Source organism: Danio rerio, chromosome 9 (assembly GCF_052040795.2).
Source record: "Danio rerio strain M-AB ecotype USA chromosome 9, GRCz13ab, whole genome shotgun sequence".
Classification (NCBI taxonomy): Eukaryota; Metazoa; Chordata; class Actinopteri; order Cypriniformes; family Danionidae; genus Danio; species Danio rerio.
In genome coordinates, this window is record NC_141029.1 from 21,433,218 (window position 1) to 21,459,797 (window position 26,580).

The 26,580-nt window shown below is 40.7% G+C and overlaps 1 protein-coding gene across 3 annotated transcripts in view; it reads right to left on the reverse strand.

The window, feature by feature from the left end:
• tmprss3a (transmembrane serine protease 3a) overlaps positions 1-26,580 on the reverse strand; it is a 56,087-nt gene that overhangs the window by 25,229 nt on the left and 4,278 nt on the right. The window contains exons 1-7 of one of the 3 annotated variants that reach the window (XM_087265720.1): positions 13,176-13,778; positions 11,286-11,833; positions 11,022-11,194; positions 8,949-9,183; positions 7,798-7,902; positions 3,798-3,911; positions 3,603-3,726 (exon numbers count right to left, since the gene is read on the reverse strand). In XM_087265720.1, coding sequence (XP_087121846.1) covers positions 3,603-3,726; positions 3,798-3,911; positions 7,798-7,902; positions 8,949-9,183; positions 11,022-11,126 — 683 coding nt within the window. In that variant the 5' untranslated portion in view covers positions 11,127-11,194; positions 11,286-11,833; positions 13,176-13,778. 3 annotated transcript variants of the gene reach the window in all.

Consider the following 26,580-nt stretch of genomic DNA (forward strand, 5'->3'; position numbering starts at 1 on the left):
ATTTACAGTTATGAATCATGTCTTGCACATATCTGTATGACAAAAACAGCTCACGTTAGATTACATTCCTGTGAATAATATTAATTAAATAAAGTTCAATGTAATTGATGTTTTATTCAACATAACCGATTTAAATTTAAAGATATCATAGGATTTAAGGATTGGAATCATATCTGTTTAGGGGACACACAATCATATAGTCAAATGTAAATGGATCTGTTTTCAAAAATTAAATAGCTATCCATTCAGAAAAAAATCACAAGAAGTGACCAGGTGAAAACAGGCCGTTTGTGTCTTCAGTGGTTCAATATGAAGCTTCAAGAATGTACTTTTGTGCATGCATAAAACAAAAATAATGACGTTATTCAAAAGTTTCTTCTCCTCTATATTATATAGCGTTCTTGTTCAAATTGAACTACTGAAGGCATATGGTTTGATATTAGGATATTTTCCTGTACATTTTCAAGTCAGGACTATGCTGTTTAAAGATAATCATCCGAAATATCTTCATTTGTCTTTAAGGTATCAGGGATGTGAATGACATGAGGGTGAGTAATTAAGAACACAATGTTCTTTTTTTTGGGTAAACTAACCTTTTAACCATTTATTCTGGGAAAATATCCCTGTACTTTGAATTGTAAAGATCAAATATCTGAACTGACTAATTAAGAACAGGAACAAGGGCTGGGAGACTTTGAAACTTATTTTAATGTGCATAAAGCTGGGTTCAGACTACATCATATCAGCCTGAAGAAGTCTGTATGGTATTAATATGCTGTTTGTTTGCATTTCTGCTTAGAGGCTTACAATAGATAGACGAATATGCGCTTATTTAATTAATGAAATTCATTCATTCATTCATTCATTCAGTCAGTAATTTTTCTTTGGCTTAGTCCCTTTATTCATCAGGGGTTGCAACAGTGGAATCAACCGCCAACTTATCCAGCACGTTTTACACAACGGATGCCCTTCCAGCTGTAACCCAGTACTGGGAAATATCCATACACTCTCACATGCAAACACATACACTACGACCAATTTAGTTTATTGAATTCACCCACACTATAACGCATGTCTTTGGACAGAGGGGAAAACCAAAGTACCCAGAGGAAACCCACGCCAACATGGGGAGAACATGCAAACTTCGCACAGAAATGCCAACTGGCCCATTCAGGACTAGAACCAGCGACCTTCTTACTGTGAGGCGACAGTGCTAACCACTAAGCCACCATGTTGCCCCTGATTAATGACAATTTTAAAATCTTTATTTGCATGTACAATATTTTTAAGTGAAGTTTATTTCTGAACTAATTTCGAGAGGATCACATGCTTATGATTTATCACAGCCGGTCATCATGATCGGCCAAACATACGAGTCCTAAGCTACAACAAATAACCACAGTCTTCAGTCCACTTTATCTTCGCTTGGAAGAAACCCTTCTTCCTCCACATCAGGCACGTGCACACATAGGGCTCAACCTGTGCAGTGCACATGCCCTTTTTAGTCTTGGATCGAAAGTGCCCTTCCAAAATAGTCTGAAGTGCCCCAGCGACAGTAGTTAGCACTGTTTGCCTGGTGTAGTTAGCCTGGTTCCACCAGGCCGGTGGGCGTTTACGTGAGGACTTTGTATTTTCTCCCCATTTTCACGTGGGTTTTCCCCAGGTTCTCCGGTTTCCTCCCACCATCTAAAGATATACATCATGCATAACAATCAAGCACTTGTCTAGCCCCCTTTTTTTCACGTGTTCCCTTAGCTATACTGCAGCTGGGGAGTTTCGAGATCCACCGAGCTCAAGCTCCCCTCTCGCTCTGCGAATGGTACGAAGCAGAGCCGGAATGGGACTCCTTTTCAGTCCTGGAGTTTCAAGCCTTAAAATGGCCCACCTCAGTTCACGACTGACTATATTAAAATAAGCTAATTTCCAATTCAGTTTCTAATGACACTATCATGTCTTTTTCAAGGAAACAGTTGCTTTAGAACTTCAAATGTTTTTCATAAACATCAAAACATTAAAGGGTAGCTAAATCTCCAACACTATTCTTTAAAACATCACAATGTCCTTTACTGCAATATCTCAATATATATTCTATGCAAAATTCTTTATAGATATCCAGTCCTTTGTAACGGTGGTCACACAAAAAATAAAAATAAAATATGTACACCTATAAGTAACCCAAACAGTATTGAATGTCTTAACACTAAAAATGAAAAATGATAATGATAATAATCACTGAGGTGAGACTTGAATCCGGGTCGGCGGTGTCGTAACGCATCGTGCTGACCACTGGACCACAATTTCACTATCATATTAGTGCTGTTTGCGGTCGAAGGATAGTTCCGTCATCATTAACCTGCAGGCTGCATTTTGCTCACAGGGCTGCGAGAAAATAAATAAAAAGACCTGAGCTGCAGCAAATTAATTAGCAAGGCAATGGTCAAATAAATAAATAAAATTTAAAAATTGTCAAGACTGCTGAGTGTTCAAGCAGCTATAGCACTCCGGCCTATAATGTCAAAAAATGGACCAGCCCACCAGGAATTCTTCCGATCCCCCCGATTAGCCAATCCGGGCCTGGGAGGAATCCCTGGGCTCTAGGATCCCTTGAGCTTAGGGCTCTCTCCCAGGACACCATGCCAAACAAGCTTTTGATAGATCATCAGCTAAGTGTGAACTCTTGAAATACCGTTAACAAATTTATGTTGTTAAATACAACATTATAATATTATCCTCTACGATATTTCAATAAATACATCTCTGACAGAGACACCTTCCTTATCAGCCAATCACTGTGTCCGTAATCAAGCTTTGTAAAAGGGTTTAAGAGAAAACACATTGCTATAATTATTTATACTATTTAGGAGGTAAGATAAAAATATTTTGTGAATACAAAAATTGGAGACAAGATAGCTTGACTTGGGGGCACAGTGGCGCAGTAGGTAGTGCTGTCGCCTCACAGCAAGAAGGTCGCTGGTTCGAGCTTCGGCTGGGTCAGTTGGCGTTTCTGTGTAGAGTTTGCATGTTCTCGCTGCTTTTGTGTGGGTTTCCTCCGAGTGCTCCGGTTTCTCGCACAGTCTAAAGACATGCAGTACTGGTGAATTGGTTAGGCTAAATTGTCTGTAGTGTATGAGTTTGAATGAGTGTGTATGAATGTTTCCCAAAGATGGGTTGCAGCTGGAAGGGCACACACTGCGTGAAAACATGTGCTGGATAAGTTTACGGTTCATTCTGCTGAGGTGACCCCGGATTAATAAAGGGACACAGCCGAAAAGAAAATGAATGAATGAATGAATGAATGATAGCTAGTCTTTAAAAAGAGCTGAGAATTTCTATAGGTGGTACTTCCTATTCAAGTGCCACATAGCAAGTCAGCACAATACATAATTTTACCTCCTAAATCCATGCCTTAAAAAGATTAGGTTTGCACTATTTCACATGATGTAGGAAGGAGTGTTCTGAATAACTACCTCCAACTTGCCTCAACATGGAAAAAAAGCTATTAAATCACTTTCTGGTGTGTTAAATATGCAGGAAAATATGTGATTTGACACATGCAGAGGGTGTGGAAACTAAGGTATTTTACTGAAAATCTGTTTCATTACCTGGAATAGCCAAGCTGCTTGCAAGCCGAAAGTGAAAGGTTGGAGTTCCAGTTCTCAGCACAAACCGTCCTCCAGACTCCATCATTAAGCACCTGAAGTACAGAGCTCTTTCCACTCAGACGCACTGCACACACAGACACATGATCAGCCATATACCAAGTGATCATGGCTAATGAAAATGTACTTTGTGCTTACCACAACTAAGCTCATCTTCTCCATGTTCACAGTCAAAATGCCCATCGCACTGTGCTAAGATGCTAATACACCTGGAGGAGAAACATCGAAACTTCCCAGCACAGCTCAGTCCAACTAAAATAAAAATATGTTGATTATTGGAGCTTAGTAATTGTGGGATAATTGGGAATTATATGCAATTACTGTTCATTGAAAAATTATTCCTTTCATCATTTTATTGCTCTGTAGCTCGTAAAAGTACATCTTAATTATTTAATAACAACCCATCATCTACACTTAAAGACTCTTTGGTAGGCCCACATGCAGGGCTGTGGCCAGGGTTAGACCTCTGCAACTTGAGTTGGAGAGATCTTATGAAGGTTTTCAGATGCTGGCTTGTGCAATCTAATACATGTCTGTTAATAATTCAATGCAGTTCTGTTGGTTCATCTTTGGTAAGGTGTGTTTAGTATTGTAGAAATCCTTTTATCATAATGGAGGCTACCTTTGTAAAAATGAACAAGCTAAATTAAAATAGCTTTACTTGGGAAAATATTAATGTAATTATAAAGTAAAGTAATACAAGTAAAATTCTAAATGATTCAAGTGGCTCATATTAAAACTAACAAATTATTATTAATAAAGGGGTCCTGGAGTTTGTTTCAGGAAATTAAGAGTTATATATATAGTTTTATTTCCGGTTTCTCATCCTCATGTATTGTGCAGAACAGAAATTAATTTTGTGGATAACCTTAAAGGGCACATAGTTTACCCCCTTTTTAAGATGTAATATTCATATTATGATTCTTCTGAGGATGCCAGTTTAGGTTCAGTTCAAAACACACATCAGATTTTTTTTATTATGTGAAAGTGTTATTTTGGTCTCTGTTTTAGGGTTGTGTTGCTTCACATGAAAATTAGTTTTGACTTCTCGCCTAACGTAATAAGGGGGCGGAGCCAAGAGCTCTCCTGATTTGTGTTTGGTAACATACAGGCAGACAGAGAGAAGCATCATGAGTGAGAGGATTGGCATTCAGCCATACATGTACGACTCGGACACAGACCGAGCAGAGAGTACAATATCATTTTTGATTCGTTGTGTGTATCCTGATAGATACCTATGTTTAGAATTCTAAAATGCATGGTGCTGCGTGGCGCGATGCTGTGTGTCGCCGAGCAGCGCTTCTGGTGTGCGACCTGAAGGCAAGTTCGTTATTTTATTTCCAATGAAGGAACGCGCACGTAAGGCAACTCGCTCGCATTTTGCAGCTGCACCTAGCTAGGATCACAGTGAGCCTCTGTGACCGCAAGAAATGCTAACAGCTAAAGTTTAAGGTAGACGCAATGAGAAGTACACATTTGCAAACCTACCTAAAGTTACAAACAATAATTCTGATGAGAGTGATCATGTGATGAATATTGATCTTGTGTTGAGCTTAATGAGCCTAGCATCTGAAAATAGAGCAAGGGTGTTCCTTTAGTGACATCGCTTTGACTCACACGCTGAAAAGGGCGGACGTGATACAACAAACTGAAGACTTGGTGATGCACACCTGTCAATCAATATTTTTGTTCGGGGAACCGCACTCCTAGGTCAAAGTTGCGGTCGATCTAAAAACTGCTCCAATTGGTCCACGTTTTATTGTTGTTTAATTGAAAAAAAAGGGTGTGTTTATATCACCCCAATATAACGGTCTATACACTATACCTACACACATGTCTGTCCAAACAGCTTGAAAAGTAGATTTTTCACCATAGGTGCCCCTTAATGTAATTATTCAAATGTCCAGTTTACTTTCTGGATTTCAATAATAAGGGAATGTTTAATAATTTTAGAAATATTATTGGAGCATTACTTTGAATACTGAAATAGTTCAACAAATCAACATCACAATCCAGAATTTAAGTTTGTAAAACAGGGACAAGGTCAATAATCTTAACAAGCAGTCCAACCAGGCAAACAGGCGAATGTCATGCAAGTTGCAGACAACAGATAACAATATCAATCAAAAAAACCTCAGTAATACTGAAACTGGCAAAACATCATAATTAGATGCCCCTCTTCCCCCAGAAGGACCTCCTGGCATTCACCAGGGACATACACCGGGTTTGTGTTGCTGAAAAATCCTCAATATTGATTTAGATTAATTTGATTTTAATAGGATCAACATAACTAGGGCTAAGCTTTCTGCTTTGCAGATGTTTGGGGTTCAGGTCAGTACTTTACAAAGCCATTGTTGGACTTTCCAGGTTGGTAGGGAGGAACACCGGTTATGCTCACGGCTGCCGATTTCCTAATACAGATGTTCAACTTGACTATTTAACTGAGGTTGATATTTAGATGTTAAGCTCACATTTATATGTCAGTTCTATCAAAATGCCTTCCATACATGACAAGTAAACTGAGCACTTAGATCAGATACAATGTCTTCGGGTAACCCATACAGCAGGAAGACAACAGGTGACATATATTAAATGATCAGCAGGCCAGGATAGCGTCAGACTAAGGTAAGTAGGTTAAGAAGTCAATTGATAGGTGAAAACCAAGGGCATTCAGGAATTGGCAGTGGTTTAAGCAGACTGGAAGGGAGTTCCTTTGAGAAATTAGATGGGGGACAATCTTGCCACAACTTTTGGATAAGCTTGAGAGTGTGGGTGACTCAGGAGTTTCCCTTAATGAGATGGTGAATATAAACATCACCATGGACATCTTAATAAAGAAATAAACACATTAAGGGTGTTTGTTTGGTAATTCGTATTAAAATCAGTTTTATTTATATTGTACAACGTATATTTGTAAAGTCTTTATGCATAGTATATATATATATTGGAATGGGGAAAAACAATAAGTCGTTGTATGAATAATGTTAAGTTGAAATTATTTACCATTAAAAACACGTGAAGGTCACGTGACCATCAGAAAGAACGTTCTCTGTTCTCGTGGTCTCCAGAATTCGTTCCTCCGAGGACACCTGGCAAGACCGGTCTCCACAAGAACACAAGTCCGTTCTCTGCGTTCTTGCAATTGAGAAACAGTCTATGCCTCAGTTGACTGGGAATATTTATGAAAGGTGGTAGTATGGCTCAGGAGTGTAGTCTTTCATGGTAAGATCAGTACAATGGGAGAGGATATCAGCTTTGCTTTCTCGCTGAAAGACTGATTTTCAACAGTGAATTGAAATCTTGTAAAGGACAGAGAGCCATGGGCTCGGCAAGGGCTCCAACATTTGCCACTTTTCAGATATTCCAGGTTCCTATGGTCTATAGTGACTTCAAATGGGTGGGTAGAACCCCCAACAAGTGTCTCCATTCGTTTGTTCATGTTTATTTTATGAGAAAAAAAGTACATGGATACAGCTTGGGAGGTTGGCCAAGACGCCGATAGAAGGTGTGTTGTAATCCAAGAGTGTGGTTTGCTTGACATGGAACTTGCATTTTTCTGCTTTTACAATGAGCTAGTGACTCTGTGATAGGACAGTCTTCAAATGATTGATTTGCTTACCTTCAAACTTGGAATAGATCAGAATGTTGTCAGTGTAGGCTATGACATAATAATTTTGGATGTCTTTAAAAATCTCATTAATTAAGTACTGGAAGATAGTGGATGCATTGGCCAGCCCATAAAACATAATGAATTCTATTGAGATTGTAGACAATTCAATGTCTTTCATCTTGCTGAATATGTCAATACGTCCTTGGTAGTATGTACTGTAGGTATCTTGGACTTTTTTTGGTTGTTGGGATTGTGAATGCTGGAAGTTGTGCAGCGTCTGAAAGCAATGTGGTGCATGCAAATGTTTGAACAGTGAGAAGAGCAGTGAGTCAGGGGAGAACATGCAAACCATTGAAACCATAAGCTCTTTTTTTAAAATGCATCTCAAGACTTTGCATTTTTTATCTCATATTTTTGGATTCATTTTTGAAACAATCATGGTCACCAGCTGCAAATGATATGTGTATTGATTATTCTCTGTATTGACTATATGATATTCTGTACACTCAGTGGATGTTGAAAACTCACCACCCAGTCCAATGCCAAGCACTATAATGAGAGTGAGAAGGACACAAGTGATGATTAGTATCTCCATCCTGCGTGCAAACAAGCTGCTGCGGAGGTTTTTTTCCTCTGAGAGAACAGACACATAAAACAATAATCAATGAAAAAAGAGATTCATTCATATTTCTGAACTTAGCAGACACTTCAATCACATTGTGTTTACTGGTATTTTCCCCACAGTCTTGACACAAAGTCTTGATGTTGCCATCATGTGATACTAGTTGACCTTCAGAAACAGTGTCTAATTGTGTAGCTAATTAGTGACAAATGCCATGGAAGATCCTCAACTGTTGGGATTTATGTATTGCATGACTGAAATGAAAGCTACTGGATGAGTTAGCTCATTGTGTTTCTGGATGATCATGTGAAATCCAGCAGTTATGAATGTGTGTTTTTAACTTTGTATCAAGGCTATTTTTGTAAACGAAAGTCAACCATAAACTTTGTTGTTAACTAAAATAAAATGTAAAAAAAATCACAAAAAATTAAAAATTAAAGGGCTAACTAAAAATGTACAGGCACGTAAACTATACATGCTTAACTATATACATGATTTTTTATATAATTCAGTCTCTTTTCAAATCATTATTTTACTTTGATTACAATAGATTGAAACAAAAGTTAATGTAAGCCGTGCAAACAATAAACTTTGCTTTGGTCACACTGAACATGTTCCATTACATCTGTAAAAAATAAAATTATTTAAACTGAAACTTAATATATAAAAATTAAATAAAGGGTTTGTTAGAAAACTAAACTAAACTAAATGAATGATAGATGCAGCCTTTATGATGCAAGCTGAGATTGCATCACTCAGCGATGCAATGTCAAACACAATGCACTCAATGGAGTGAGTGACGTCACTGTGACGGGTAGGGTTAGGGGTGGGGTTAGGTGAGCGGATTAAAAAGCATTGGATGCAGCTCAGATTGGACTGCACCGAGTCTGCAGCCAGACCCCTCTCCAAACCACCATTAAAACTAACTAAACAACTAAAATGTGCAGCACATTTAACAACAGTCTCAAAATAAAAACATTTAAATCTATATAAACCCTGTGTCGTATAAATCTAAAATAGTAGACAACATGACATTCTGATGAAGTGAGATTTGTACCTGTGACAAAGGGCTGGACTTTAGTAACTGGCAATGACAGGCTGGGTTGTGTTGAGTGGGTTTCTGTTAGAGGCTCTTTGGAAGGTACTTCAGATGTGGGTTGGACTTCTGGGACAGGACTGGCACTTGAACCGTCCAGGTGACTGACATTTTGCAAAACATCAACAGAAGGCATGTCTGTCTCGGTGACAGAGACCTCCTCTGATTGGTTGGGATATATCTGATGCTCTGTTTCCTGCAGTGGGGAAAAGAAGGGAAAAAAAGTTGAACATGTCAAGGTTTTTCCTGTGAATAATATTTGTAAAGGAGCTATTGACATGGAAATGAACCAAATTTTGGCAAAAATTCAAACAATATGACAAGAAGAAAGCACTGAAGCACTGAAATGTTTTTAATTCTTTCTGTAAAAGACTTTTTTGATAACAGCAGCTTAAAGATGCCTCTAAATGAAGAATGAAGTCACATAAATTGCTCAGCTGTGATTTTTTATCTCAGACCTCAAGAAAGTGTAAAAATCTGATGGTTCTGTGGGTCTCATCTGTCAAATCGGATCTTTGTTTTGTATTTTCTATTGGATTCTAGTGATGTGATTGGCTGAGCCATTCTACAGCTTAATTTTCTCTCTCTGAGAGCATTTAAGAGTTTTCTTGGCTGTGTTTTGGGTCTTGCTGAAATGTCCACCCTGGTTTCATCTTGATCATCCTGCTAATGTAGATATTGAACTGAAGCAGAAAATATAAAAAATGTCAGAAAATATAATTTTCAGATTTAGATTCAGGAATTAGTAGATTAACTTTAATTTATTTTAAATCTACTAACCTGTTATGTCTAATAATATGTTTGAATTTTTATCTTTATTGTTTTTAGTTTCGGCGACGCAGTAGAGCAGTAGGTAGTGCTGTTACCTCACAGCAAGAAGGTTGCTGGTTTGAGCCTCAGCTGGGTCAATTGGCGTTTCTGTGTGGAGTTTGCATGTTCTCCCTGTGTTCACGTAGGTTTCCTCCGGTTTCCCCCACAAGTCCAAAAACATGCGGTATAGGTGAATTGGGTTTGCTAAAATTGTCCGTAGTGAATGAGTGTGTATGGATGTTTTGCTGGGATGGGTTGCAGCTGAAAGGGCATGCGCTGAGTAAAACATATGCTGGATAAGGTCGCAGTTTTTTCTGCTGTGGCGACCCCAGATTAATAAAGAGATCAAGCCGAAAAGAAAATGAATGAATGATTGCTTTTAGTTTCCTCGTTACTGCTTTAATGCATAACAGATAACTTCAAAAATGCAAAAGATGAAATGTAAAAATTTTTATACATCATTTTTGTGTAAGAATACGCAAAGTTGACATGAAATGAACATTTTTTATTTTTTTTATTTTATATGTATATAGTAGTTCTCCATTATTTTGTAAAATAGTGTTTGCCCTTATAAACCTAAAATCAAATACTGTAAACTTTCCTTCCTCCTAACTTTCTTCCCTTCCAGTCACATGGAATTTCTTTAGGGCAGAGCTCTCAGTGAATGTCTCTTTCTGTTCTGAATTCGTCCATTCATCAATCTTCCTTTATTTTGTTAGTGTCTTTCATCAATCCAGTCAGTTCCCAAAGAAGAAAATCATTGTATAACTTTTATAATTTTAGGGCTGTTTCAAGTGGATGTACTTCACAGTAGTCGAAAAGTGTACCATCTTATGTTCAAATACATAGTAATTTTAAATTAATAACAAAAACCCAGGGTTGCCAGGTCTACATAAGAAAACAAACACAAAATCTGCAATCACAATTTAGTGGAGTTATCCTCGGTTTGATTTGTGTTTTTACTTCCCCTTGGTTAAACTTCTGTACTAAAGACACATCCAAGGTGTAAAAGTGAAACAATTCTTACAGAAAACATATGCACATAAAGGCACATAACCAAGAAGGACTTGCCTAATGATATAATTGCCATTTTTTTAAAAGTATTTTTGTGGAAAATGGTTTCAACGAAAGCCCTACACATTTTTTTCAGTGCATATGACCAGTAGTGTGATTTTTCAACCTCATTAATGTATGCAAACATAAACAACTGTTCTCTGGTCTTACCTGACCATCTGTTTGTGTGCTTTCTATACAGAGAATAGATTCTTCATTTACATCAGCCCCAACATCTACACCTGCCACAGACTCCAGTTCCTCTGGATCAGCCATGACTTACTTCATACACTCATATTAGCAGCAGGACTCGAACACTTACGGTTGATTTCAGATTAGCTATTCTGTGGAAGAACATAGCAGAAGAATACAAGAATTACGCAGATTAATTAATATTCGCATGAATAAAACAAAAGTTCACCATGTCTAATTTACCTAATAGAGAACAGGTCCATGCTATCTGATTAGCTTGATATTTTGTCTTTGTGTTGATCTGGTCATTTTGGCTCTTCTGGTCGTCTTTACTCTGTCAGTTAGAGACTGACACAGACTCTTGCCAGTAAAGTGGGACATCTGATCGCTGGAGTTCTGAGAAGTGGGGATCAGGTGGCCCCAGCATCTCCCTCAGTACAGCTCAGCTTACAGATAGGCCATGATCAAATGCAGAGGTGGATGATGGAGGGCCTTTAAAATGGCAGATATATATAAAGATATAGATACGGAAGACTTTAACCAATTAAGAAATCTGATGTATTTTAAATTACACATAGTACGTACAAGTTTATGTTAGAATTTCACATTTCTAAAATATATTATATTCATCTTATATTTAAAAATGTTGCAAAAAGTTTACAGTTTACATATATTTTTTGAACCAATGGAAATTCACTCCACAAACAAAGGAAACACTTTTGATTTTGCTGTTGACACTAGCTGTATTTGCTATTGTAGCATGCTAGAAAAGGTTCAGAAAAGTACAGTTCCTGTGTTATATTTTGGTGTGTATGTTGTATAATGTGGGCGTTAAGAAGCTGGATTATGGGGAAAAAAGGAGTCTGCATACTCAAGGAGTGGGGGATGGGGGGTTCCATAAGAGGAGACAGGTGTGTTTTAATGGTGAGAGTTGTTTTTGGCGAGAAAGGATTAATCAGTCTGCAATGTACAAAAGTTTATTAAAAGACAAGTCTGAACTGTTAAATGTTTTCTGGTCTTCTTCAGTCTGTTACACTGTGTCAGAAGTGAACTACTGCATCATATTTCCTTATTTTCGTCATGCAATCAATGTGATGTGGAAGCAGACCCTGAAAAAATCAAGTCTGAGCCTAAAGACCTAAGGTAATGTTTTGTGAGGCTCTTGGTGGATCAAGGTGGCCTCTTGAGCACGTGGTAACACAGAAATATTGATAAGAACCACACAAAGCTTGTGTGATGGCTGCCACAAGATTGATCGCACCAGACACCGGGCTTTCGTTGTCAGAGCCAAGTGCCACCAAGAGTTACTAAACCGACCCGAGGAAAACCAACAAACATGGTGCCCCATGTTTCAATGTGAGGTGCTGATGAAAACAAACATGGCGGCCACCATGGATTAGCGCTATCGGCTGAAGTGAACATACGCCGCGCCACTTTTAAAACCAAAGTGGGGGCGAAGGAAAATAGACATGATGGCGCCCACAGAGTTGCACTGCCTGGAGATGTAAATGAACATGGCGGTGCCCATGGATCTGAGCTGCCTGCTGACAGAAAATTAATGCAGTGGTGGCCGCATCGCTACAGCTAAGGTGACTATTAAAACACCCAAATTTTCAGGCAAAGCTGATTGGGAAGCTTTTTTATGTTCAATATCTATAGCTGGCTTCAATTTCATTGGCCATATGCCTTACTGATGATGCCCTGTCCTGCTTGTTACTTGTTAGCCCTGAACACAGACATCACTATAATGCACTTGTCGGCACTCTAATTTAGCCAATTTGACCAGACAATCCTCCTGCATTCTGAATAATACTGAATAATAGATGCAGGCTTCCGGTAAAGCAGCTGAGAGTTCTGGCAAATGACATAGAGAATCTGACTCAACGTGCATATGCCCACATTTCTCCCTTTGTTCAGGGGGAGCTTGCAAGAGACCAGTTCGTTCAAGCCCTTACCACTTTTGAGCTCCGCAGACAGACACAACTGGCCACCCACAAACCCTATAGGATGCTTTGGAGATGGCTTTGGAGAAAGAGATTGTTTGTGGAACCTTTACATAGAAAAAGAGTCATCACAGTATAGTGTTCCATCAAAGTCTGCTGATGTGGGGGAGAGCTTAAGTGAAAGATCAGCCTAGGTATCAGAGATAACTGAGTTAATTAGATCTGTGGCACTTCAACCAGAGCAACACCCTTACACTAGACTAAGGGTTGTTGGGGAAATTTAGGCTGTACTCACACTATGTACAGTTGCCTCGAACCGGGCCAAAGCACGCTTGTCCCCCCTCCCGTCTACCCCGACGGCCTGCACTCACATTACAATCTGGTCTGGGCACGCTTACATCATCGATGCTGCACTGTTCAGTAAGCGCTCTCGCTCAGCACAGTGAAGATTTCTCTAGTTATATCATTTAAGTCGCTTAATATGCAGTGACATGCAGTCAGATATTTTGCCAAACAGTCCTTAGAGATGCGGTGACACGCAGACAGATATTTTGCAGAACTGATCCGCCACTTTTCGCTCTCATAAAAAATCATAAAGCCCTTGTGCTGCAGGGATGAGAAGGTTTGCTGAAGGTACGCAGCTGTTTTGCAGTGAGGGGTTTGTGTATTTAATAAACTATGGCAGTTTGCGTTCATTGAACAGTAAAATTGATAAATAAATCCACATGAAACAGTCCCTTAAAAGTCACGTCTTGCTTTCAGTTTCGGGCTTTGGCACGTTTTACGCTCACACGCTCATACTTCTATGAAGGTATTGTTGTCTCTTTGCTCAGCTCACCTCTTCATGTCTTCAAATGTCAGGGGTTCATTCACGTTACACTGACAGTCACATATAATCTTAATCAATGCACAGTCTAAGCTGATAGGAGCCATGACCGTTCGTTCATCACATGAGAGAATGCCCGAGGACTCGAGAGATGAACGGTTCAATTCTTTTTCCGGCTCTAAACGCGTATGATTTGGCCGTACGGAACCAGTGACTCAGACCCGATAGAGGACTCGAGAGATGAACGGATCAATTTTTTTCCCGGCTCTAAACGTGTATGATTGGCCCATGAGGAACGAATGACTCAGACCCAATAGAGGACTCGAGAGATGAACAGATCAAAACTTTTTTTAGCTCTAAACGCATATGATTGGCTCGTGATGAACGAGTGACTCAGACCCGATAGAGGACTAAATAGGTGAGCGGATCAATTCTTTTTCCGGCTCTAAATGCATATGATTGGCTTCTGACAATGTGATGAAGACTTGAAATTAACGAGACCTGCACAAATGTGCGCACGCGCGGATGAACGAATCACTCCCTGAGAGGACTCGTAGTTCCCGAGTCATTTTTGAAGATTCGTTCAAATCTGACGACCTGAGCACGGTTCAGATAGCATAGTGTGAGTACGCCCTTAGTCAGAAAGTGTCCTAATTTACCGGTGAACCAGGGAAATGGCATGGGACTGGATAGGAGTTGACAGAAAACATGTTCTGTTGGAAGAGGGGAAATATGGGTCAAAAGAGTCTTTAGTTGTGGTAGGTCGAACATCTGTTAGTGATAGTGGTAGTGATAGTGTTAGTGATTTTTGCCATGTATCAATTTTAGTCGTAGGACTACTGTGATAGTCATGAGACCAGATTTGGTACCAGCCAATGCCAGACTGGAGCCCACCACTGTTCAGTTACGCACTGTGACAGGGGAACTTGCGCCAATTAAAGGCAAAGGTGAGGTGGAGGTCACTGTTGGAGGGATAACATTATGACATTCTGTGTGGGTGGCTACTGTCCAGGACCCCTGCATTCTCAAGCTACACTTCCTAAGGAGTGCAGGTTGTTGGTTAAACTTGAAGAATGGCATGTTCGGTGTCAGTGGTCAGTGGTGATTTTGTGTTGACTACAGACACCTTAATGAAGTGACTGGAAAGGACTTCTTCCCCATGCCACGTGTTGACGAGTCACTTGACCTGGTGGTTGGTTCCTCATGGTTCACTTCCTTGGACCTTCATTCTGGCTATTGGCAGGTACCCATTGCACCTGATGCAGGGCCTAAAACTACTTTTTGGCACAAGTCAAGGGTTGTGGCAGTTTTGGGTGCTCTGTTTCGGTCTCTGCAGTGCACCTGCCACGCTTGCAAGGTTTATTGACAATGTGTCATTGGGTATTCCAATGTCTGTGTGTCTGGTGTACCTAGATGACATACTGGTTTATGTTGTCATGTCATGAGCTGGTTTGAGTGAGTGAGTCTGGCTTTAAGCTGTACCCAGAAAAAATGTAATTCTTTAGCAGGGAGGTGACATTTTTAGCACACAAATTATTGGGACAGGGAATTGGTACAGTGGAAGAGAAGGTGCAGGCTGTGAGCAACTGAACTGCTTCCACAACAGCACAGCAGCTTAAAAGTTTTCTTGGCTTAGCTTCATATTACAGGACATTTTCGAAGGGTTTTGCCAGCACTGCAGACCCACTTTTCTGCCTGTTGAAGATCCTTTAGGTGGATGAAGGAGTGTCAGGATTCCTTTGCTTCCCTAATATTGCCCCATCCCCCCAAGCCTCTTTGAAAGCCACTCATAGTTTTGCAGGGCAACAGTTGCTGAAAGTGGGGACCTACCAGAAGTGGAATTTTGACTTGAAAACAAAAGGGTTACACATTACAGCAGGATTGTGTTGATTGGGTTGCGGACTTTAAATTCCAGACTGGGAGAAACAGGCTGCCGGTAACCTAAACTACACTCAAATGGAGAAAGGCCTGTAGCTGACACTGATAATGAGTTATGTGCGTACTCAACCCATGAGAGATGCTGATTGCAAGAAAAGAGATTCTAAGATACCAGACATTGCAATATACATTCAAGATCCTGATTGGATCTCTCTGGTTGACCGTTACTCTAAGGGTGAAAACCAAAAGAAAGACCTGAGGGAGAATGATTGGAAGTCTTAGAAACCGCACAAACAGACCTAGCCAAAACAAAATCCGACATATCACGAGCCATTGCTGGAAACCAGAATCGCTGTTTAACAAGAAATAAAGTGTGACTCACCCCTGGATGACAAGCCACTTTAGAAGAGTGTCCCCATCAAATGACGTCAGATCTGGGTGGGGGTGTTACCCCATCCAAGGCAGAGTGAACCTTAGAATCAATCTTCCATGTTACAGCAGAAATATAAAAATCTTCTGTGGAATGATAGGCTTGAGGGGCAAATTGCAATTGGAAAATTCAAAAAGACAGGATAACGCACCAGGTTTGTTGTTTTTAGAACCTGGTCAATTAGATATTGTAAAATCAAATCAAATAACTTTTATTTTCACATCATCACCAGCATGTGTGCTATGATGAGTGAAAAGCTTAGGTGCTGGCTCCAGACAATGACAAAATACAGACAGTGCAAAATACAACAACATAGAACAGCATACTCCCAAAAAAACAGGACAATGTAAAATTGGCAGTGTTGATAGCGATATGTACAATGAATAGGTGTACACATAGTTGTAAGCAGTATTGTTTTAGGTATGAATTGGTTAATGTGCAGTGCTTGCTACATATTGATGGTGAGCTGTCAGGGGTATGGAAGAGTTTGTGTGGGGTGTGTTAAGTGTTCATCAGCCTAATAAACTGAGGGAAGAAACTTTCCTTTAGTCAGCTGGTGCTTGATCAGATGCTGCGTAACCTTCTGCCTGAGGGTAGCAGAAAGAAAAGTCTGTGGCATGGGTGGTTGAATTCAATAATGATTCTCTTGGCTTTCCTTATGCACTGCCTGGTGTAGATGTCCTGGAGGGAAGCTCACCTCCTACTGCGCGTCCATACCATAATGCTGTTTTCATACCAGGTAGTAATAAAGCCAGTCAGAATGCTCTTCACAGTGCAGGTGTAGAACGAGCGGAGGATGTGGGGGCTCATTCCAAACCTCCTGAGACAGCTGAGGAAGAAGAGGTGTTGTGGTGACTACCTCAGCACTGCATCTGTGTGAGCAGTCCATGTCAAATTCTCAGTGATGTGTACTCCAAGAAACTTGAAAGTGCTGACTCTCTCCACTGATGTCCCGTTGATGGCGATGGGGTGTGTTCTTTCTTCTCTCTCCTGAAATCCACCACCAGCTCCTTAGTTTTGCTTATGTTGAGTGAGAGGTGGTTTTCCTGACTCCACTGCGTCAGAGTGTGCACCTCCTCTCTGTAGGCCGTCTCATCATTATTGGTGATTAGGCCCACTACCGTTGTGCCATCAGCAAATTTAATGATGACGTTGAAGCTGTGTTTGGATGTATGTGTGTGTACAGGGAGTACAAGAGTGGGCAGAGAACACAGCCCTGTGGAGCCCAGTGTTAAGGATCAGTGTGGATGAGGTGATGTTGTTTATTCTGACCACCTGGCGTCTGCTTGACAGGAAGTCCAGGATCCAGTTGCACAGAGAGCTGTGTAAGCCCAGAGCCTGGAGCTTCACCACCAGCTTGGCAGGCACTATAGTCCACAAATAGCATTCTCACATATGTTTTGTTTTCCAGGTGAGACAGAGCAGTGTGCAAGGTGAAAGCAATTGCGACATCAGTGGAGCGGTTCTTTCTGTATGCAAATTGCAGAGGGTCAGTGTGAGCAAGTAGTACCAAGCAGATGTGGTTTTTAATTAGCTTCTCAAAGCACTTACTGAAGATAGGTGTCAGTGCAACCAGACACCAGTCATTCTATCATGTTGTTTTAGCTGATTTCGTTATTGGCACAATAGTAGCTGTCTTAAAGCATGTGGGAACCACAGACCGAGAGAGCAAGAGGTTAAACATGTCTGTGAAAATCCCCCGCTAGCTGGTGTGCGCATGCTTTAAGTACACGCCCAGAGATGCCATCTGGGCCCATAGCTTTTCAGATATTCACACAACGGAAAGATCTCGTTACATCTGCTACAGAAACAGAGAGTGTGCTGGTGGTTTCTGTATTGGCTGCGGGACCGCAATGTGTCATGGGCTTCAAAGCGGGCATAGAACGAGTTGAGCTTGTCTGGGAGAAATACAGCAATGTTTACAGTGGCGGGTTTGTTACTTTTAAAGTCTGTGATGTAATTAAGTCCCTGCAACATGTTCCTTGTGTTATTGGTGTTGAATTGACCCTCCACCTTGTCTCTGTATTGAAGTTTGGCAGCTTTAATGGTTTTCCTGAGGTTGTAATTTGCTTGTTTTTGTTCCTCAGCATTCCTGGATTTATAGGCGGAAGTTCGCACTGATAGGGCTATATGAACTTCGCCATTGATCCATGGTTGTTGGTTGGGGTAGATACAGGCAGTTTTTGTTGGGACCATGTCTTCTATACATTTTTTAATGAAGCACGTAACTGTGTCTGAGTACACTTCGATGTCGTCATCAGAAGCTGCTCGGAACATCTCCTAGTCACTGTGATCAAAACAGTCTTGAGGTTGGGTAGTTCCTGTTTCAGTTTCTGCCTGTAAGCAGACAAGAGCAGGACAGAAGAGTGATCTGATTTGCCAAACGGTGGTTGGTAGCGGGTTTTGAAGGCATCCCCAAACTGAGAATAGCAGTGGTCCAAAATACAATCACCATGCGTTTTGTGGTAATGTGTTGAAAGTATTTTGGAGTGATTTTGCTGAGATTGATGTTGTTTGTTGTTAAAGTCCCCTGTAACAATAAACGCTGCCTCCGGGTGTGCGGTTTCCTGCTCGCTTATGCTCCCATACAGTTCCCTAAGCGCCTGCTCTGTGTTGGCTTGAGGGGGGATGTAAACAGCTGTAATGATAACCACTGTGAATTCCCTTGGTAGCCAGTATGGTTGACACCAAAAAATAAGGTATTCCAGATCAGGAGAACAAAATGATCCTACTTGAGTGTATGTTACTCTCATCACATCATAAGTTGTTGATAAAGAAACAAAGACCTCCTCCTTTGCTTTTCCCAGTGAGTTACTTCGCTTCGAAGGTTCAGCTGCTGTGTCTGGTACCTCCGCAGATAGCCAAGTTTCTGTAAGGCAGATAATGCAGCAGTTTCTTGTTTTTCCATTGTTGTCCAGTGACTGAACGTTAGCCAGCAGAATGGTGGGGAGCGGAGGTTGAAATTTACAGCGTCTTAGTCTGACAAGGACGCCAGCTCTCTTTCCTCTTTTTCGGCTGTTTCCATTGTCGCTTTGGTGTGACCCAGACAAAGGGCTCTGTTGGTTTGTTTGTAAACAGAGCATCGTTAAAAACTCAAAGTTCGATATGCGACACAGGGCGCCAATTTCCCGAAGTGTGTGTCTGTCATAGGCAATAAGTAAAACACACAAAACACAACAAAGGTAGCTGGGAACTCACAACACGGCGGTCATGCTCGCCGCCATCTTGGATAAGATCAAAATGTCTGTAAAATAATGCCCACCGTGCCTGCCTAAAGCACAAACATTTGGCGGACTTCATGTACTCAAAATTTTTGTGATTGCTCAAAACAATATAAGAATTTCTAATTCCTATTACCAATGTCATAATTTTATTTGGCGGCATATAATTGATGAGAATAAAACGCGCAAGTGTGCATCTTGCCATCTAAGTGGGAATGCTGGGACAGGACGGGGCCCATTACTAATGCGTCAACCTCCACCACTAACTGCCGAGATGGATCGGGGGCTGTGAGAATCGGTGGTTTGGCTATGAGGTTCAGCTACCTGAACAAAATTTTGGAGTTAGGTTAAGGCAGTCAGAGGTGCAGTGAGCTGGCTGAAATTCAGAATAAAACAGCAGTAAAAATTGGCAAAGCCCAGAAACCTCTGCAGGACCTTGCGGGAATCTAAATTTACCACAGCCTGAATCTTCTCTGGATCCATGCAAATCCACTCTGCTGACAAAATGTGCCCCAAAAAAGGAATGGACTATGCATAAAAAATGCATTTCTCCGCCTTGACATAAGGCCCATTCTCTAGCAGCCTCTGAAGCACTCGTTTGACGTGTTGCACATGTTTTTGGAGAGAATAAGAGAATATTGGAATTAGTGCTGTCAATCGATTAAAAAAAATTAACTAATTAATCGCACTTTTTAAAAAAAATTAATCGCGATTAATCGCATTCAAGATACTAAACTGGAAATTTTGGATATTCAAATGTAAAATTAATGTAAAAGCAAAACAATAACTATTAAAATTCTAAATATAATTGTTTATTCGAAAAGTAACAGATTTCATCATGTAAACAACATACCCACAATAAACCATCAAGATCCTGCTTGACAGCCATATTTATTAAAGAAATGAAAACACAGGCATGTTAATGCCATTTGAATTTCAAAACAATCAATGCCAATAAAGAAAACATTGATTTCCAAGTTGGATTCTAAGTAAACTGCAAAAAATGCCAAAATACAACAATTGCAAATATGGAAAATGGAAATTAATAATAACAATAAAGTATTGAATACAAACAATTGTACTCATTGTAAAGTTGTATAGCTGTGTGTTGAGAACATTATTTATAAAGTAGAAACTTTTTACTCAGTCTTTCTTTACATTCATCCAGTTGCTAAGACAGTCCAGTCCAGTCCAGACATCCTAAGTCTTCCAGAAGTTGCGTGACTTGCGTGACTCCTGGATGCCCGCAAATAAATGATAATCTCCCGTAAATCTACCATATGATTATATACAATTGAATTCAGAATTATTTTCACAGTATGTCTGATAATATTATTTTTCTTCTGGAGAAGTCTTATTTGTTTTATTTTAGATAGAATAAAAGCAGTTATTTATTTTTTAAGCCATTTTAAGGTCAATATTATTAGCCCCTTTAAGTTATAATTTTTTTTTCTGATAGTCTACTGAACAAACCATCATTATACAATAACTTGCTTAATTACCCTAACCTGCCTAGTTAACCTAATTAACCTAGTTAAGCCTTTAAATGTTACTTTAAGCTGTATAGAAGTGTCTTGAAAAATATCTAGTAAAATATCATTTACTGTCATCATGGCAAAGATAAAATAAATCAGTTATTAAAAATTTGTTATTAAAACTATTATGTTTAGAAATGTGTTGTAAAAATCTTCTCTCCGTTCATAAGAAAATAGGGAAAAAAATAAACAGGGGGGCTGATAATTCAGGGGTGTTAATAATTCAGGGATGCTAATTCTGACTTCAACTGTAAATGTGCTGTATTCTGACCAACCTGCTCCCTTGGTCGCAAACGTAGTTGTGATTGTGCTGCATTTTTCTGCTTCCATGACCAGGGCTTTTCTTCTTTTTATGCGCTCCCTCTCTGCTCCTCCTTTCTGTTTACGTTCCGTGTTTTTGCCTGACGGAAGTTTTAGCAAGTATACTAAGTTATATGCAAATAGCTACGTCGCTGAAATGATTGGACCTTATGGTAGTCGCACTCGCCTGATTCGTGATTTAAGGTGTCCATCAAGCTGCAAGCAGCCTATGGCATGTCGAGGTGAGGTAATCGACGGCACGGCGGCAAGACAGACTGACCGTGAGGCCACCGGGAAATGTCCCGTTGCTGCCGATGGCCAGTCCACTATGGCGAGTGGATAGTGCCACGGATAACCGAACGAAGGAGACAGTCTCGTCATAGTCGGCTCCTGCCCCTCTCGCTCTTTAGGGACGTCGCACGCAACTCACCCCCACTGCTCTTCATGTACGTCTCGCGCGCACACGCCCCTACTCACCCCCTGACGCACACACACACAACGCGCCGGAGTGACTCGCTTCAAATTCAACACGCATTATCGCTCTGGATAGCCTGGAGATGCGACATTAATTCTTTTATACTGAAACTTGCCTTTAAAAAGTGCTTCCTTGATCTTATCCATGTTTTTTGCATGTTGAACACACGTCCACCACAACAGGAAGTAAAAAAAACCCTGCAACTGCGCTAATTGCGTTAATTTTTTTAACGCGTTAATTATTTCAAATTAATCGCATGCGTTAACACGTTAATTTTGACAGCGCTAATTGGAATGTCAACCAGGTAAACATAAATGAACTGATCTATCAAATCTCTCAACACGTCATTGACGAGTGCTTGGAAGACTGCTGATGCATTGAAAAGCCCGAATGGAAGAAAACAATATTCAAAGTGCTCCCTGGAGGTATTAGAACAGTTTTTCACTCATCGCTCTCTCTTATACGGACCAAATGATAAACGTTGCGGAGATTTAATTTTGTGAAGAAGGACTTTCTTAAGCTCTTTCATAAATAAATCGAAGAATCTACAACAAGGAGGCTTTTGACTCCAGACCAAGATTCCCCTTTAGGTATTGCCAGTGAGAGGGTTGATGACAAATGCCACCTTGGCGTGCTCGGTGGAGAACAGAGATGGCTGTAATGTGATGTACAAAGGACACTTGGTGATAAAATATAGGCACATCAGAGGCTCCCCAGAGTAGGAAGTAAGTGGGGGAAGATGAAGCTCGGATGAAGGATGTGCTGGTTCCAGAGAAGAAATCGTAGATGCAACAGGCGTGTCTCCTAATGCAAGGACTCTTCCTGTAAGCTTTTTGATCCAAATGCAAGTTAAAGTTTATTAACAATAAAGTTTAACAAAAATGCAAACAGCATGCAATAGCATAATAAAAGATGAAAAGATGACAACAGGACATCAAGGAGGCCAGCTACAGCAGATCCTGACAAAACACAGAGAGATTATAAAACAGAGTAACGAAATGACAATGATGTCATGGCTTACCGCTCTTAAATAGATGATCTAAGTGCCATCAGCTGAATCTGCTGATTTGTCCCGCTGATCACCTGATATAAACCAAAAAATGCATCAAAGCATATGGAAGGCTACGATATAAACTCACGTGACAACAACAAACATGAAGAGACAGAGCACATGCACCTGACAACCCTGGCAGACTCTTTTTGCCAAGTCTTATGGGTCATCAATTTTCATTTCCTCATCTTCGATCCAGAACAGATAAAGAGATTGAGGGTAAGAATTAAAACCTTAATAATTAAGAATTTAATGTCACTAAAGTAGCTATTCCGCAGTACCTCTCTTGCCCTGGTAACCAACTCCTCCCTCAGACTAATGAAGGACAACTTCAGCTTTTCGTACAAGGCAGTGCTGTTGAGGCTTTGCACAAGGCGAGTGTTTTTTTAAAATGGTTTCTTTCATGGATGGGATCTAGATCCCCAGTGAAAAGCGATGCTGGTCTGTAATCTTCCTTTTTCACAACTAGAGATCTGAACTTAGCTGGCTTGAAGTTCATCTGGGGCCAGTTAATGAGACATTCATGGCCTTGCTGGATCCATCTACGACCCAGGACTGATGATGTAGTTATTATCAGATCATTCATAAATGCTCTGATATGGGGCTTCCACATACCTGAGTTTGTGAGTGGGCCTTTACACTCCACATCTGCTGATTTCACAAGCATATTTATGGCCATAGAGACCAGTTTTACAGAAATGCCCACACTGTATTCAGGGATAATGCCCTTCTCAAGCCGATGAAAAATAGATGTTTCTATACTGGAAGTCACTGTCAGACTGAAGCAGCTGTAATAGTTCAGTCCTTGATCTTGCCTGGAACATGGTACTGGTCCATCAATGTTTCCAACAATTTGTGTGGAATGGACCCATAGGCATTGGTATTATCCAGCCAAAGGACTAAGTGGTCTCCTTTGCCTTCTCAAGCCTCCTGAATCAGCTGGGTGAAGGCTCCTGTTTGCGTTCTTTGTGTAGGTGCTCTTCAGGAAGAACTCCATCTTGCCTGAGCAACAATACTGAAAAATATCTTCCATGACAACCCAAAACTGCTTGATGGTGCTTGAGCTCTCATGCGTTGGAATCCAGACACCCTCTGCATGCCTCCACTGCTGTAACATCTTTCCGCTTCTCAACCTACAACCTCCTCAACTTCTTTCAGCATTGGTTCTGTGATATTGAATGTTCTGTGATATCTTTAGTACAGGCAAGTTGGTCACTTCTTTTCTGTCTGAAAATCTTTTGGTGAAGCCACATGCTTTCTAGCTCTCTACTTGCTTCTCCTTCAATGATACTCGGCTCAGTGGAGAGTGTAATGAGTTTTTTCCTACTTGAGCTACCGCCATAGCAGTCTAAGCTAATCCCAGAGCTGGCAGATCTTCCTGTCTATTTGGCTCCCCTTGGCCTCTGATTGGCTTTTGTTACTTTAAGCCAACCCTTTTGAAAGTAATGCTGATAACCATTGTCGACATCATCTACATCTTCTGGTCTGCATCTCCCCTTGCAGTACCTTTAAGGAACCAATCTCTTCCTTATTGGAAGCAGGTCACATATGCTTGTGGTGTTCTTACTGCTTGACATATGGTGGCACTTGCGAAATGTTGAGTTTTCTGGCACTCTGGAGTAACTTTGGTCTGGGCTCCTCCTGTGTTGCTCCACCTGATTTCCTGTCAAGCATTGACTATGCTGGTTCTTGCAGACTTGCCACATGTACAAATTGCACTTATTGTCATAATTCCATTATCACAGGTCATTACTTGCTTGTCTGTCTATTTTGGTCCTCCTCTCCTCTCAGGCAGAGCTAGGAGTAAAATCCAGTAGATTTTTCCATATCTTGTTTTGGGTGTGCCCATCGGGAGCTGCAGGCTTGGTTACCAGCCCTCTCTGCCCTGGTTAATTATGTTCCAGTTGTCGCCTGTTTCTTCAGCAGTCACCATATTTTAATGGTTATTATCTGGCTTATTTCTAGAGGTCACTGGCCTGGCCAGATCAACTAATTCTAATAAATATTTAAATGCACTTTAGACACTGTAATAAAGTTCGTTGTTGTGTAGGAAGAAGAAGACAGGGTCGGCGATATCAGGTAAGTAATTATCTTTTATTTTTGTATTTGCGCCACACTCACCACTGCGTGGATGTGTGTGTGTGTGCTCTCTCCTCTCCCGACTGCTCCCTTCGTTCTCCTTAGAAGGGAGTCTCTCCGGTCCAATCACTAGAAAGACAGGTGTTATTTATCATTTCTAATTTACATGCTGATTGGCCGCCTGGCTCCGAGCATGCTCTCTCCCCTTATTGGGTGTTCGATCACGCTTACCTCTGCACACACACATAATCAGTGTAAGAGATGGAGAAAGATAAAGAAACATATTTCATTGTCACTTTTTAGGCAGCTCTTCTCTTGGAAACCCACAACTTCCCACCATCAGGAATTTAATAAGAGATTATACCCAACTTAGAGTTACCACAGAAACCACCTTGATAGGCAAGCCTCAAAACCTTTTACGCTTACATGCGAACAGAACTGGACCTTTTTAAAATAGCCATAAGTATATCCTAGAATGTATGTAATGTTTTTATAAGTGTATGTTCATGTTCTTTGTAACCTAGGTAAAATGCTGTCTTAGTCTATATTAATCTTCTTTGTATTAAAATTCTTGAAAACATTGTTAAGTCTAAGGTAACTCATAGCCTGGCTGGAAGAGCATAAGACACAGACAAAAGAACAAGACTGTAAAACGTAGCCCTCTTTCCCCGAAGGGAGAAATGAATTTGCTATGTGGAACACTTTCACTATGGGGTATTTTATCAGAAAGCCAATGATCTAAAGATTAATAAAACAGGCCAATGAAATGCCAATGAATTACACAATTAGTTGCATAAGACTGTCAGACACACATCGCTCAGCACCTTTTCAAGCTAAGGTGAACCGCTGTGGTGAAGGAACATAGCATACATTTGAACATAGAACAATATGAAAGAGGCACAAATCTGACCTGAAAAGATCAGATTCCATGCGGTTTGGGCTGTTCACACTGTCGCTTAAGGGGAAAAAATCTTATTCGGGCCACATTTGACTGCAGTGTGAACGTAGCCTCAGAGGAAGCAAACAGGTCAACCTTGGCTTATCCTGGAAGTGGAAGCTGCTGTAAGAGCACATCAGCTGCATGGTTGAGCTCACCGGTGATATGAATGACATAAATTGATTTCAGCCACATATGTCTGCAGAGGAGCAGACAGCAAGTGAGCTGAGACATGTGGTTCTTTTCCACAGACCCACAGCTTTATACTCGCAACACAATGCTTCCCAGCCCGTACTGGAAGCATCTGTTCAGATGACATGCCTTAACATTTGTTCTAGAAGCACTCTGGCCTGTAGAAACGCAGGGTCCATTCAAAGGTTTAAGGCCTTGTGACACAGCGAAGTGAAAGCTACCTGTTGTGTGCCCCTGTGCCTTGTGTGTAGGGGCCAGATTGTTATGCCAATCCTAAAGCGGGCTTATATTGAGCAATCTGAGTGGCGTGATTGCAGCTACAGTTGCCATGTGCCCCAGGAGCCTCTGAAATGATTTTAGTGGGACTACATTTTTCCTGTCAAACACTTTTAGACAGATCAGCATCAGCTCAGGAGAGGCACACAATCATTGTGATCTAGTCCAGGTCCAACCCAAGAAAAGACATGCTCTGTACAAGGACAAGCTTGCTCTTTTCTTGGTTGACCTGAAAACTCAACAGGTCGAGGTGCCGGAGGCAGGGGCGCCCCCAAGGGTGAATCCCGGTTGTTTACATGCACGCTGATAAAAAAACGCGCCGCTCATGCACCATGAAACCGGAGTAAGCCTTTTGTGAAGAGGTGTCAGCACGAAGTGAGTTTTGAAAGTCGACA